General features: G+C 43.9%; 1 protein-coding gene across 1 annotated transcript in view; it reads left to right on the top strand.

Moving 5' to 3' along the window:
• The window catches only part of LOC122544491 (histone H2A, sperm-like), a 7432-nt gene extending 5735 nt beyond the window's left edge, over positions 1–1697 (top strand). Inside the window, exon 2 of the mRNA XM_043683729.1 lies at positions 1297–1697. Coding sequence (XP_043539664.1) covers positions 1297–1649 — 353 coding nt within the window. The 3' untranslated portion in view covers positions 1650–1697. The remainder of the gene's footprint in view (positions 1–1296) is intronic.
• Positions 1698–16258: the final 14561 nt, after the last annotated feature.

Raw genomic sequence — 16258 nt, 5'->3', positions numbered from 1 at the left:
GGGGGATGTCAGGGGTAGGTTCTTTACCTAGAGAGTGGTGGGGGCATGGAATGCGCTGCCTGTGGGAGTGGCAGAGTCAGAATCATTAGTGACCTTTAAGCGGCAATTGGATGTGTACATGGATAGGTGCTTAAGCTAGGACAAATGTTCGGCACAACATCGTGGGCTGAAGGGCCTGTTCTGTGCTGTATTGTTCTATGTTCTACATTCAGTGCTTGATGGATACAGAATAAAATCTCTCTTGAAGTAACACTAATTGACTATTACACAGAGGACCAGAGTCTGAATGGACAGATGTTGAGTTAATGCAAAATGTGTAAATAAGGACATGACAGATACAAAGTTAAAGTGACACGTATATAGCATGCTAACAGTTGCTGGTTAACAGGTAGTCGCGTAACACGGAGAAATGCTATAAATCCCTACAGAGAGATGTACAGCATGGAAACAGATTCTTTGGTCCAACCTGTCCATGCCAACCAGATATCCCAACCCAATCTAGTCCCACCTGCCAGCACCCGGACCATATCCCTCCAAACCCTTCGTATTCATATACCCATCCAAACATCTCTTAAATGTGCAATTGTACTAGCCTCCACCACTTCCTCTGGCAGCTCATTCCAAACACATACCACCCTCTGCGTGAGAAAGTTGCCCCTGAGGTCTCATTTATATCTTTCCCCTCTAGTTCTGGACTCCCCAACCCCAGGGAAAAGACTTTGTCTATTTATCTTATCCATGCCTCTCAGAATTTTGTAAACCTCTATAAGGTCACCCCTCAGCCTCTGACACTCCAGGGAAAACAGCCCCAGCCTGTTCAGCCTCTCCCTTTAGCTCAAATCCTCCAACCCTGACAACATTCTTGTAAATCTTTTCTGAACCCTTTCAAGTTTCACAAAATCTTTCCGATAAGAAGGAGACCAGAATTGCATGCAATATTCCAACAATGGCCGACCCACTGTCCTGTACAGCTGCAACATGACCTCCCAACTCCTATACTCAATACTCTGACCAATAAAGGAAAGCATACCAAACATCATCTTCACTATCCTATCTACCTGCGACTCCAGTTCCAAGGAGCTATGAACCTGCACTCCCAGGTCTCTTTGTTCAGCAACATTCCCTCGGACCTTACCATTCAGTGCATAAGTCCTGCTAAGATTTGCTTTCCCAAAATGCAGCAACTCGCATTTATCTGAATTAAACTCCATCTGCCACTTCTCAGCCCATTGGCCCATCTGGTCCAGATCCTGTTGTAATCTGAGCTAACCCTCTTCGCTATCCACTAACACTAAGCCAAGGCGAAGTCTCGGTCGTCCCGGGCTGGCCTGCAGTTCCCGGTGGGCCGTGTTCACAGGCTCCTGAGAAAGGGTAACTATGCTGAGCGTGTGGGTGCCGGAGCGCCGGTCTATCTGGCTGCGGTGCTGGAGTATCTGACGGCTGAAATCCTGGAGCTGGCCGGCAACGCGGCCCGGGACAACAAGAAGACCCGCATCATCCCCAGGCACCTGCAGCTGGCCGTGCGCAACGACGAGGAGCTCAACAAGCTGCTGGGAGGGGTGACCATCGCTCAGGGCGGGGTGCTGCCTAATATCCAGGCCGTGCTGCTGCCCAAGAAAACCACTGCTGCTGGATCTGCTAAAAAATGAAGAGACCATTCTTGAATCTGACAACCCAAAGGCTCTTTTAAGAGCCACTCACAGCATCTGTGAAAGGAGTTAAATTCTCTGTCGGATTGCTTATTTTCATTTTAATGCGTAGAGCCCTGGCCGTTGTACCTAACATCGCTACATTTCTATCTCCTTTTTATTGGATACTGTTACTGTCGGTGGCAGCAGAGGAAGATTATATCATAGAATACGATTGTAAGAGTGCCTGGAACTACATTATTCCTCATTGCACGGTCACTGCCTGAATGATCTTTATGTTTGATCAATGAGTCTAGAATAGTGTCACGGATGTTCCCGATCGGGTTTAGCTTCACATTTCCTTTAACTGCATCAGTAAGAGCTGAATCCTCCCACTGTCTCTGCAGCATATGCCTCTGCAATTTATTCTCTGCTCGGTTCGTATCTACTCTTATTTTCGCCAGCCTCTGGCGAGAGAGGGTGTTCAACAGCAGTCAGTCATTTTTCAGCTGTAAAGGAGGGAATGCGGTAAAGTGAGATTGTGTGAAGTTTAGTTTCCTAATCGAAAAACCAATCAACGTGCACGTAGTCGTGCATCCTCCTGCTCGTTTATACGTGATGGCGGGCATTTTCAAATTTGAAAATAAGCCGTTGGTCTCTTGGCGCCATTTTTTCCCTTTTCTCTCCTGCCTCCACCTCACCACAAGCCATGTTAACGCAAAGGGAGTCAATGAGGAAATGGGGTTTTTCCACAAATATCTAACCCAATACCAAAATTTGATGTGAACATCACTCATCTAATTACTATGTTTCCGCAATCCCTAATGCTGCTGCTACATCTTACAATTACGAGTTACGATGCGATGCTTTACATGGAATAACCAGGTTGCACAAGAGTAGTGTCTCGATTGGCCGAATAGCCTCTTAACTACACTGTTGGAATACTTGCAATTTTAAAATCATTCGCTCCGGTAAACAGCAACAAAGTGAACCGTCCACTCCGAATGCTCTCTGCCGTACCGCAGAAAATGGTATTAGTTCATTTTCGGAACAGAAATAAATGTAAAAGTCGCGATAAACGTGAAATAACCGGCTACAGTAACATTCCCCTCAGTATGCGCTGCCTTCCCCGTCCTCAGGTCTCCGCTCTCTATCGGAGGGTTTGGGTGGCTCTGAAAAGAGCCTTTGGGTTCGCTGGAAATGGGTCTCTTTATTCTCAGCCGCCGAATCCACAGAGAGTGCGGCCCTGGCGTTTCAGAGCGTACACCACATCCATGGCGGTGACTGTCTTGCGCTTGGCGTGCTCAGTGTAGGTGACCGCATCCCTGATCACATTCTCCAGGATTGATTCGGGGTGAGTTCAGGGAGAACCGGGGGCTGTTTGTAAGAGGCCGAGCGGAGCAGGAACTGGTCCCGGAACTTGGAGTGAGCGGGCTGGGGGGAAGAGAGAGGCCTTTCTCGGGCTGTGTGTGGGCCTGCTGAGGGAGGTAGAGCGGGAAGAAGCTGCTGTGGGCCATTGTTATGGTCCTCGGAACTCTGTTTAAATTTCATTATGTTTCCCGCTCTTTCTCGAGGTTGGTGGACCAAATGTAGGAATGGGATGGGATATGTAAAAGAACATACACTGAGGTCTTGATAAAAAACATTAAAAATAGCGCCGTTTTTCCTCTTTCCAACAGGCGGTTGGGGAGTTGGATGTTGAACTGTGTAAGCATCCTGGTGGTTGAGTATTCCCATTCATGGTGCTGCGCAGTTGTTGGATCTCAGGTTCTGGATCTCACTCAACTGCTATCAATTTAAAAGTGGCACAACACCAGGTAATAGTCCCAACAGTTTTTTTTTTGAAGCACTTGATGTGTAACATTATGCATCCCAGTCCAACACCAACATCTCCAAATCAACTGGTATCGAATCACATGAAAAACGAACAATCCCCAGACAGAGAGCAGCTCAGGGCAACAATGGAATCAGATCCGTGGTTCTGGTTAAGTTGTTGGCTTTAAATAAAAAAAAACACACACATTCTAATTAATATACTATGAATGTGACAATGATCAGTTCAATATTGTCAGACTAGCCTCATGTTGATTTACAGGTGGTGTTCCTGTGTCTTCCTCCAGATAAACACCTGAGGGACTAAGACACTAATACTTCCTCAGTTCAAAGCACAGAGTAACCAGCTGCCTCTAACAAACAGCAGGTATGTAGCCCATTGATGTTTACACACCAGTGTTGGAGAGAGATAAACTGAATCCTCATCCAAAATAGACATTCAGGGACAGCATTAAAATCTGCAGTTATTAAGGGCATTTTCAAAGTTACAATGAAGATAGACAAATAGGCCACATTGTTGCGTCGTTTCAACAACCATCCGTGAAGGAGGGGTTAAGTGCAGAGATGGAAGAAACGGTGCTCACCGACAGGGCAAGAGTTACCGAAGTGTCATCGAGTCTTAGAGACGTATAGCATGGAAACAGACCCTTCGGTCCAACTTGTCCATGCCGACCAGATATCCTAATCTAGTCCCATTTGGCATCACTTAGCCCATCTCTCTCTAAACCCTTCCTATTCATATTGTTAAAGTATAGATTTGAGACGGACTATGGAATCCCTCGTGGACTCAGACTTATAAGCCTCTCTTGGTTCGTCCTGGAGAGCATACTCTTTGGTAGTCTGGAATAAAAACCTTTTGCAAACAGTTTAGTTTAATTTTAGCGTTCCCCTTTATTTACCAATAGCATCACTGTTACAACGTAACATTGACACCTAAAAGCCAGGCTAGCTGAGGAAAGTAGGATACCAGCTCTTCCTGCAAGAACTCTTGCACGGTACTCCACACTTCAGTCTCAAACAGGCTTCCTTTTTACAAAACTTTCCAAAAAAAACTGCATGTTCTTAATTAGACAGACAGTGGAAAGGCAATAATTTGTCAGTAAGAGAAGTTAATTAACACGGTGACACAGTGGTTAGCACTACTGCCTCACAGCGCCAGAGATCCGGGTTCAATTCCCACCTCAGGTGACTGTGTGGAGTTTACACATTCTGCCCGTGTCTGCGTGGGTTTCCTCCCACAATCCAAAAGTGTGCAGGTTAGGTGAATTGGCCATGCTAAATTGCCCATAGTGTTAGGTATAGGGGAATTGGTCTGGGTGGGTTGGGCTTCGGCGGGTCGGTGTGGACTTGTTGGGCCGAAGGGCCTGTTTCCACACTGTAATCTAAATCTGTGTGATCACTCCTGTAGACCCTTAGCCATCCATCAGGTGGGAAAAACAGATCCAGCCGAGTCACTGCCTGTAGGTGAGGTAAGTCCCTATCATAAAGAGGTATCAGTCTAAACTAAATGGGAGAGGTCATAAGGTAACCTTACACAGCTTGCATGTCAGATATCACTGTTTTACAAAATGGCATCTTAGTAAGCAGGGCAAGCTTTGACCATAAAATGGCTTCCTGACATTGTGTCAGAATCTCTTCAATATTAGGTTTAGAATAGTTTTTTAAGCTAGGAGCAGACTCCTGCTTTTTAGCTTAAACACAAAAACATTCTGTACCTGAGGCCGAAAGGTTAAATTTTAAATGATTCATTCATCTCAAGTTAAACATGCTTTCTTTTCAGGGTTGTGATTCAAATTCAAAGAAGACAGACGATCTGACAAGTTAGAATTGACAGTGGGGCAGACATGGCGTGTAGGAACACCAAGTAAGTTAAAGCTTCATCAATATTACATTTTAGAGTTTGCATTTCATAATCAGTGATGGCTACTCAAAATGATCATAAGGTCCCAAAATGCAAATAAATTCAAAACATTCATCTCTCTGTCTGTCTCTCTCTCTCTCTCTCTCTCTCTCACACACACACACAGCCCCCAATCTGTTATGGAAAAGGCCAAACCCTCTCCAAACATATCAAGAAAGTAAACCAGACCCTAACTTTGCTAGTTGTTTTAAGCAGGTGTAATGAAGATATTCCAGGAGGAATGCAGCTGGTCAAACCAGTAGTTTTAAAGAAACAGTTTGATTTATAAATTTACCAAATGATACACAAACAAAAGAGAGTAGAATACTAAATAACTTAAAAATCTGAAAACCGAACAGATTATACCAATTTAATGATGGTGTTCCCAACATTTACAACAATCCCCATAAATACCGCTTAGCACAAAAGGTAAAATCAAACAACAGGGTCTTACAGGAGAGATGTCAGAAAAAGAGTACCATCATGGACCTACTTCTTTGGGTTCCGCAGCTTTTTCAACTGCCTGACTGCTTTCAGTCAATAGCCAGACAGCCAAAAATCAAATCAAGCCAGAGAAAAGCTGAGCCACTCCCCTTTCATTGTGTTCTTTTTAAAAATGTGGAAGCCTTTTGCCTGGATAATTATCTGTTAGCTATAATCAAAATGGCCCTAAAACCCATCAACTCTGACTTTTCAGAGCCTGTGTCTTTTACAAGCTTGTTAAAGGAGCAGTAGCATCACAGCAGACTGCTCCAAGAAGTAAAAGCCCATGGGATACAGGGTAATGTGTTGAATTGGATCCAAAGTTGGCTAGTCACAGGAAAGAAAGGATAATGATCAATGCCGGCCATTGTGAATGGAAAGTTGATTTAAGTGGTGCTCTGCATGGCTCAGTGTTAGGACCTCTGCTATTTGTTTTATACATTGATGATATGGAGTTGAATATGATGGGCAAATTTGTGAACTTTGCAGACAACACAAAAATTGGCTGTGTAGTGGATAGTGTGGAGGATAGCTGTAAGCTCCAAAACGAGATAGATGGTTTGGTGGAATGGGCAAGAAAGTGGCAGATGGAGTTCAGCTCTGATAATTGTCAGGGAATGCATTTTGGGAAGTCAGACAATAAATGGAAATAGTCAATACATAGGAATATACTGAGAGGGACAGGTGAAGTGAGTGATCTTAGTGTGCAAATGCACACGTACATAATATAGATGGGGTTGTAAAGAAGGCACATGGAATGCTCTCCTTCATTGGCAGAGGGGTGAATACAAAAATCGGGAAGTAACAATGAAACTGTATGAGGCACTGGTGGCTTCAACAGGAGTATTGTGTGCAGTTGGGTCACCACATCACAGGAAGGACGTCATTGCTGTGGATAGAGTGGAGAGGAGATTTACAAGAATGTTGCCAGAATTGGAGCTATCAGGAAAGATTGAAGGGGTTGTATTCTTTGGAACAAAGGTGCCACGATTAAGGAATACCGGGTGACCCCGTACTCATGGGTCCAGTTATCGCGGTTTACCGTGGTCCGAGTATATCAAAGGGAATGTTCCAGAACCAGGGACCAGAAGGCTGCCGGGAAGACATTTCCCATTTAAATGAATGATTTTGCACCTATATGCGGTTTTGCGTTTCCGCTGTCGATCCTGGAACATATCCCCCACAGGTACAGGGGTCGACTGTACTAAATAGTGAGCTACCTGATGAAGGAGCAGCACTCCGAAAGCTTGCACTTCCATATAAACCTGTTGAATTATAATCTGATGTTGTGTGATTTTTAACTAACTAGTGAGAGGGAGACATTAGACAGGAGGGACCTGTTTACTTTGGCAGAGTTCAAAAACCAGGGATCACCGATTCAAGCTCAGTGGTTGTAGGATTTGAGGATATGAGGAAAAATTTTTTTTTAAATGGAGAGAGTGATGGGTATCTGGAATTCGCTGCCTTATTTGGGGGTGCAGGCAGAGACCTTACATTTTTTTTAAACAAACATTCCCTGGAACTCCACGTCAAGTGTTGTAAACTGCAAGGTTACGGCTGTGGCAGGATGGTGGGATGAGAAAGAGCACCTGGGTTTGGTGGTGTTGGCACAGACAAGATGGGCTGAATGTTACATTGATGTTACCAATCACAGCTGATGTTGATTTACAAGAGGTATCTCTTCTGTCTTCCTCCAGGCAAGTACTCAAAGGACCAAGATAATGTAATCTTCCCTCAGTACAGAGCCAAGTGTGACCAGCTGCTTCAAACAAACAGCAGGTATGTTACTGTGATCAGAGTGAAGAACATCCTTTCCACAGTCACAGAGTGGATTGAGTCAGACTCACATTGAGCTCCATTTCCAGAGAGATATGTTCAAACCAAGAGGCAAACACCACCAAGGAAATAGAAGTTTATATATTTTTTTTAACTTTATTCTCAATGCATGCAACCCAGTTCCAATCAATTTGAATGAATCCTCATCCAAAATGTACACTGCATTAAATCTGAACATCAAACGGTACTGCACAGGAATGGATCCTTCAGCCCACGATGTTGTGCCGAACATGATGCCAAATGAAATTTAATCCCTTCTGCCTGCCCATGGTCCATATCCCAAATTTTTTGCATGTTAATTTGCTTATTTTTTATGCCCCCTCAATACTTTTTAATCGCATCTGCCTCCATCACCACCCCTGGCAGTGCATTTCACTCCTACCACTCTCTACGTTAAACGAGGTCCTTAGGTCTCCTTTGAACTCATGATGCCAAATGAAATTTAATCCCTTCTGCCTGCCCATGGTCCATATCCCAAATTTTTTGCATGTTAATTTGCTTATTTTTTATGCCCCCTCAATACTTTTTAAATCGCATCTGCCTCCATCACCACCCCTGGCAGTGCATTTCACTCCTACCACTCTCTACGTTAAAAGAGGTCCTTAGGTCTCCTTTGAACTTTCCTCGTCTCACCTTATATGCACGCCTCTTAGTTTTAGAAATTTCAGCTCTTGGAAAAAAGTGCTGACCATCTATCTTAAACATACATCTCATAATTTTATAGACTTCTGGATATGGGTTTGCTCACTGAGATAGAAGGTTTGCTTTCAAACGTTTTGTAGGTAATCATCAATCAGCCTCCGGATGAAGCACTGGTGGTATGGCCTGCTTTCTGTTTATATGTTTAGGTTTCCTTGGGTTGGTGATGTCATTTCCTGTGGTGATGTCATTTAGTGTTCATTTTCCCCAAGGTGGTAAATGGGATACAAGTTTGTTTGTTGATGGAGTTCCGGTTGGAATACCATGCTTCTTAGAATTCTCGTGCGTCTTGGTTTGACTTGCCCTAGGATGAATGTGTTATCCCAGTCGAAGTGGTGTCCTTCCTTATCTGTATGTAAGGATACTAGTGAGAGTAGGTCATGTCTTTTTGTGGCTAGTTGATGTTCATGGATCCTGTTTTCTGCCTGTTTGTCAAATGTAGTGGACACATAAATACAAAACGGGCCATACCACCAGTGATTCATCCGGAAGCTCACTGATAAGGGTACCTAGTATGGTGACAAAACATCTGAAAATGAACCTTCCAGCTCAGCGAGAAAATCTAGAACCAGAACCTTAACCTGAGCTACAACTCTTACAATTTTATAGACTTCTATTAAGTCTGTCCTCGGCCTCTGCTGCTCAGAAGAAAACTACTTGGGTTTTTCTAGCATCTCTTTGTCGCTCATACCTGTTAGACGACATTCTGGCAAACCTCTTCTGCACCCTCTCTAAATCCTCCACATCCTTCCTGTAATGTGGCAACCACATTTGAAAAATCACAACACCAGATTATTGTCCAGAAGGTTAATTTGGAAGTACTATCTTTCAGATCGCTGCTCCTTCATCAGGTAACTGTGAAACAGAATCGTGAGCCACAGAATTTATTGCAAAAGATTACAGTGTCATGCAACTGAAATGATATATTGAACAAACCTAGATTGCTGTTCAGTATTTCAGCTTTTAGAATGGGTTTCAGGTTTCAGTTCATTAATATATACATCCAAGAACTTCTTTTAAGTCACATTCTCAAGATGACTTCGGGTTTTATTGAAAAAGAAGGGTGACATCTCAACTCAGATAGGTGTGAGGTTAGAGTCTGTCTGTATCCCAATCTTGAATCAGACTGGTCCTATTACCAAAGTAGGAAATTATAAAATATTACATGGATTGACTGCCTGCAGATTGTGCTCTTTTTGAGCAAAATAGAATGTATTTGCAAATATAATTCTGCAAATGCAAATTCACCCCAGAGACTTGTGTATGTATGAGAGAGACTGAGAGCATTTGAGTGTGTGAGAGAGAGAGCATTTGAATGTGAGTACGCATGCAAATATGTGTATGGATGCTTGGTAAAGTGTGTATGAGTGTGACAGAGTATAAGCCTGTGAGAGGGTGCATGCATTGGTGAGAGTGTGGGGGTGTATGTATGTGTGGATGAGAGGGCCTGCATGAGTGTGTGTGTGTGAGCGAGAGAGTGTACATTGTGACAGGAACCTAAGGTCCCGATTGAGATTGTCCTCATGGGTTCTGTACTTTAGTAAGGATACTTTTAACATTACAATCGAGGTGAACAAATAGACAATGCTGTTAGTTTGAACAACTATATATGAAGTAGATAGCTAGTACAAATATTGAAGGAAACATTTCAGCTATCAGTAACGGAGAAGGACAGAATTAATCTTTTGTCACAACACTGTAAGTATGGCCGAACCAAAGTCTTATAAAGCTGCAGTATGACATCCTGACTCTTGTACTCAATTCCCCGATCAATAAGGCAAGCATGCCAGACACCTTCCTCTAGATACCACCCTAACTACTTGCCACTTTCAGAGAGCTATAGACTTGAACCGCAAGATCCTTCTGAGTCCAGCCATTTACTGCGCATCTATCCTTAACATTTGATCTCCCAAAGTCCAGCATCTTACACTTTGCTGGATTAAACTCAATGTCATTTCTCCGCCCATATCTGCAAGTGATCTATCTCCTGCTGTATCCTTTGACAAATTTCTACATAGAACATTACAGCTCGGTACAGGCCCTTCGGCCCTCGATGTTGCACCGCCCTGTCATACTAATCTGAGCCCATCTCACCACTATCCCATGTACATCCATATGCCTGTCCAATGACGACTTAACTGCACTTAAACTTGGTGAATCTACTACCGTCGCAGGCAAAGCATTCTATACGCTTACTACTCTCTGAGTAAAGAAACTACCTCTGACATCTGTCTTATACCTATCTCCCTTCACTTTAAAGTTGTGTCCCGTCATGTTTGCCATCCCCATACTTGGAAAAAAGCTCTCCCTGTCCACCCTATCTAACCCTCTGATTATCTTGTATGTCTCTATTAAGTCACCTCTCAACCTTCTTCTCTCTAATGAGAACAGCCTCAAGGCCCTCAGCCTTTCCTCGTAAGACATTCCTTCCATACCAGGCAACATCCTACTAAATCTCCTCTGCACCCTTTCCAAAGCTTCCACATCCTTCTTATAATGCGGTGACCAGAACCTTACACAATACTCCAAGTGTGGCCGTACCAGAGCTTTGTACAGCTGCAGCATAACCTCCTGGTTCCGGAACTCAATCCCTCTTTTAATAAAGGCCGAAACACTGCATGCCTTCTTAACAACCCTGTCAATCTGGGTGGCAACTTTCAGGGATCTGTGTACATGGACACCGAGATCTCTCTGCTCATCTACACTCCCAAGAATCTTACCATTAACCCAGTCATTTGCATTCTGATTACTCCAGCCAAAGTGTATCACCTCACACTTGTCCACATTAAACTCCATTTGCCAGCTCTCAGCCCAGCTCTGCATCCTATGTCTCTCTGCAACCTACTACATCCTTCGTCACTATCCACAACTCCCACCGACCTTAGTGTCGTCTGCAAATGTACTTACCTACCCTTCTAAGCCCTCAACCAGGTCATTTATAAAAATGACCAACAGCAGTGAACCCTACACCGACCCTTGCCGTACACCGCTAGTAACTGGACACCAAGATGAACATGTTCCATCAACTACAACCCTCTGTTTTCTTTCAGCAAGCCAATTACTGATCCAAACTGCTATGTCTCCCACAATCCCATTCCTCCGCATTTTATATAGCTGACTGTCCCTGATCAGATTATTAGTTTCTAGATGGTTATAAATCCTATCTCTTATAACCTTTACCAACAACTGAAGTGAGACTCACTGGTCTGTAATTACCTGGGTTGTCTCTACTACCCTTCTTGAACAAAGGAACCACATTTGCTATCCTCCAGTCCTTATGCACTATTCCTGTAGACAATGATGATTTGAAGATTACTGCCAAATGCTCGGCAATCTCTTCCCTTGCTTTCCAGAGGATCTTAGGATAGATCCCACCCAGCCCAGGGGACTTGTCTATTTTCACACTCTGCAGTATTTCTAATACCTCTTCCTTGTGAACCTCAATCTCTTCTAGTCTAGATGCAAGTATCTCTGTATCTTCCTCGCCAACATTTTCATTTTCTATAGTGAGCACTGTCAAAAAATATTTATTTAGTGCTTCCTCTGACTCCACGTACAACTTCCCACTATTATCCTTGATTAGCCCTAATTCAACTCTCATCATTCTTTTATTCCTGACATACCTATGGAAAGCCTTAGGATTAACCCTGATCCTATCTGCCAACAACTTCTCATGTCTCCTCCTGGCTCTTCTGAGCGCTCTCTTTAGGTCTTTCCTGACTTCCTTGTAACCCTCAAGCACCCTAACTGAGTTTTCACATCTTGTCCTAACATAAGCCTTCTTCTTCTTCTTGACCAGGGATTCCACTTCCTTAGTAAACCACGGCTCACGCGTTCTATACCATCCTCTCTGTCTGACAAGTACATACTTATCTAGGACACACAGGAGCTTTTCCTTGAATAAGCTCCACATTTTTAATGTGCTCATCCCCTGCAGTTTCCTTCCCCATTCTACGCTTCCTAAATTTTTCCTAATTGCATCGTAATTTCCCTTCCCCCAGCTGTAACTCTTGCTCGGTGGAGTACACCTATCCCTTTCCATCACTAAGGTAAATCTGATGAATTGTGATCATAGTCTCCAAAGTGCTCACCTACTTCCAAATCTAACACTACCCACAATTTCACCAATCTTTATATTGTCTGCATTTATTAACAATAGTTTTAATATTACAATCAAGGCGAACAAATAGCTGATGCGATTACTTTGAGCAACCATGTGTAAAGTAGATATTGTGGACAAATTGATATTGATGGAAACATTTCAGCTATCAGTAACTGAGAATGACAATTTATCTTTTGTCATGTATATAGACACAGCAATCAAATAATATGAATTCCAAGTGTACATTTTGTATCAAAGTCTGACATAGAATGATTAATGTGTGGGTACGTAACCAAACATTTCCCCCTCACCCCCTCCCCCAAAAGACAGACAGACACACAGTCTCTTTCTCTCTCTCTCTGACTTAATGCTGACTTTCAAAAACATACTCCATCCATACACGTTACAATGTCTAACAGCCATGTTGTTCCATTGACATTGCAAAATGTTACATTCAAAATGATTTCTACCCACAGATCCCTTGTCAGAGAGGCCTACAGCACAGAATCAGGCCCTTTAAACCTTTTGATTCCGCATCGATCAGAAACAACCAGCTAACAATTTTCATCCTGATCAGCCAGCATCCATTTACATAAATGGATCATGGTAGCAGAGGAGCTGCCATCCCCATCTTTATCACATCATTATTCTCCATTTCTTCATATTGCAATAGAATACTTTGTTTTGTCTAGTTCAGAATACTTTGTTTTGTCTAGTTCAGTCCAACCAGAAACTCTCTTTTTTTGGATAATTATGTTCTTCTTTCAAAATTGATTGCAATTTTCTACAAAGAGCTCTGCATTCCTCCTCCCCTTCCTTGGGATGTATCTAAAAAAAAAAGCGTGAAATCTGGCTGCAATTTTCACAATGTATCAGTGGAATTTAATAATCACCCTTCAAAGCAGTGGAGAAAGAGAGAGAAAGGGCCAAAATTGGTAGGTTTGTAGAACTGCTCATTTTAGTTTCAAACAGAATTGAACAGTGCTGATTGTTCCATAAAATTGAATTTGGCAGTTTACATATTCTGCACTGCATGACAAAAAAAAAAGTCCTTTAGCAACGTAAGAGTACTACTAATGGTGCATCATCTCACTACAGAGCAGGGTAATGTTCTGTCTACATCAGAAAATAGAAGTAAATTAGCCAACTATCTTTTCTATACAAGGAACATTATGGTCAGTCAGCTCCAATGCAGTTGAATTGTTCATCGCACTTTCACTTCGTTGCAAGTGGATTCAGTTTACACTGATTGTTACTTCACCAAATTCATAAAAGTACATCACTATGCACTGAAACAAAAACTCTTGGCATTCTGAAGACCAACTTTTTATATCATTTCTCCCTGTTAGATTCTGCACTATGCAAAATGCAAAAGGACCATAGTGAACTCTAGCACCACTCCAGGCTCTAGCTCCCATCCCTGCTGTGTCTTCACCATTCCCCAGACCACCTCCTCCTCACTGAGGACGAACATTTAGTCCTCGGTAAAGGCATCTACCGTCCCACATTAATGAGCTTGACACATGCTGCAACCTTGAACGTTTCTTCTGCAGTCTCAGCCTCCGTGCCTACTTTTACAATGAAGACAACCGCCCTCCCACCAAAGACTCCTTCTCCCACGTCCAAAACACCTCATCCACCTGACACCGTGCTGGCCTGCTACCCACCCTTGACCTCTTCATTTCAAACTGCCGTCGTGATATTAACCGCCTCACCCACTCCAACCTCTCGCCTTTACAACGTGCAGCCCCTCCACTTCAACCCCAACGTCCCCATCAAACCAGTGGACAAAGGGGGTGCAGTGATAGTTTGGCACACTGACCTCTACACTTCTGAAGCCAGGCGCCAATTCGAAGACACCGCATCCTACCACCCCCTCGACCATGACCTCACACCACATCAGCAAAACATCATCTCCCAAACCATACACAACCTCATCACCTCAGGTGATCTCCCACTACACTCAACAATTTCTCCTTCCAATCCTCCAACTTCCTCCAGACAAAAGGGGTAGCCATGGACATGCACATGGGTCCCAGCTATGCCTGTCTCTTTTTCAGCTGCAAAGAATAGTCCATCTTCTGGAGTTACACTGGCACCACTCCCCACCTCTTCCTCTGCTACATTAATGAGTACATCGGTGCCACCTCATGCTTCCAGGAAGAGGTCGAACATTTAATTAACTTCACCAACATATTCCACCCTGACCTTAAATTCACCTGGACCATCTCTAACACCTCCCTCCCCTTCCTAGACCTCTCCATCTCCATCCAAGAGGACCGAATCAACACAGCTTTTTTTTTTTACAAACCCACCAACTCCCACAGCTACCTGGATTACACCTCCTCCCAGCTTACCTCTCGCAAAAATGCTATCCCCTATTCCCAATTCCTCCGCCTCCACCGCATCTGCTCCCAGGAAGACCAGTTCCACCACAGAACACATCAGGTAGCCTTCTTCTTCAAAGACCGAAATTTCCCCTCCCACGTGGTTGAAGATGCCCTCCAATGCATCTCATCCATGTCCCGCACCTCCGCCCTGGAACCCCAGCCCCCCAACCGCAATAAGGACAAACCCCCTTTGTCCTCACCGCCCACCCATCTGTTGTAAAATCTACACTTCGAAAGATTTCTGTTAATTATGGATGGCCAAATGGTACACCATTCCTGAAGAAGAGCTCATGCCCGAAACGTCGACTCTCCTGCTCCTTAGATACTGCCTGACCTGCTGCGTTTTCCAGCAACACATTTTCAGCAAATGGTACACCATCCAACCATTGCCTTCTTGATGTTCAATGGTATTACCACTGTCCCCAACCCCTGCAATGTCAAATCTTGGGGGTGACTGCCACGGTCCCCACTCCCCGCAGTATCAACATCCCAGTGGTTACATCACTGTCCCCACCCTCACCCCACATTCAACATCCTGGGGGTTAACATCACTATCACCATCCTGGGGGTTACTGTCGCACTTCCCCTCCCCCCACCATACTGTCAACATCCCGCACCTCACTTTGAACATCTTCCATGACAGTCAAAAGTAACCACCTCTCTGTTGTCTAGTTGTCTAATACCACAATCCCAGTCGTAAGGTCTCCAAACGGAACTAGCCGCATTTGCTTGTGTTTGGCCCATATCCATCAAAGCCTTTCCTATCCATGTATCTTTCCAAATCTCTCTTAAAAGGTTGTTATTGTACTCACTTCTACCGCTTTCTCTGGCAGCTCATTCCAAATACGCACCACCCTGTGTGTGAAACATTTACCCCTCAGGTCACTTTTAAATCTTTCCCCTCTCACCTTAAACCAATGCCCTCTAGTTTTGGACTCCCTGCACTTGGGAAAAGACCTTGGCTATAAACTTTATCCAAGCCCCTATTTCTGCAGCAATATACATATGAAACGTCAAGGACAACTTAATCTGACTCTAGCCTTGGATTGCAAATGCACATCTAAATCGTTCTTCAATGTGATGAGGACTTCTGCCTCTCCCACTCTTTACCAGCAGTGAGTTCCAGGCTCCCCACCACCGTCTGGGTGAAAATGTTTTCCCTCACATCCCCCTCTCAACCTCCTGACCCATACCTTAAATCTATGCCCCTCCCCAATCATTCATCCCTCCACTTGGGGGGGGGGGGGGGAAATGGGGGAAGAGGAGGACGTTTCTTCCTGTCGACCCTATCTACGTCCCTCATCATTTTATACATCTCAATCATGTCCCCACACTCTCATTTTGCTCTGCTCTAAGGAAAACAACCCCAGTCTGTCCAATCTCTCTC

The sequence above is a fragment of the Chiloscyllium plagiosum genome, chromosome 50 (genome assembly GCF_004010195.1).
Source record: "Chiloscyllium plagiosum isolate BGI_BamShark_2017 chromosome 50, ASM401019v2, whole genome shotgun sequence".
Lineage (NCBI taxonomy): Eukaryota > Metazoa > Chordata > Chondrichthyes > Orectolobiformes > Hemiscylliidae > Chiloscyllium > Chiloscyllium plagiosum.
Note: the sequence above shows the minus strand (reverse complement) of the source record. Positions and strands in the feature narration are given on the sequence as shown.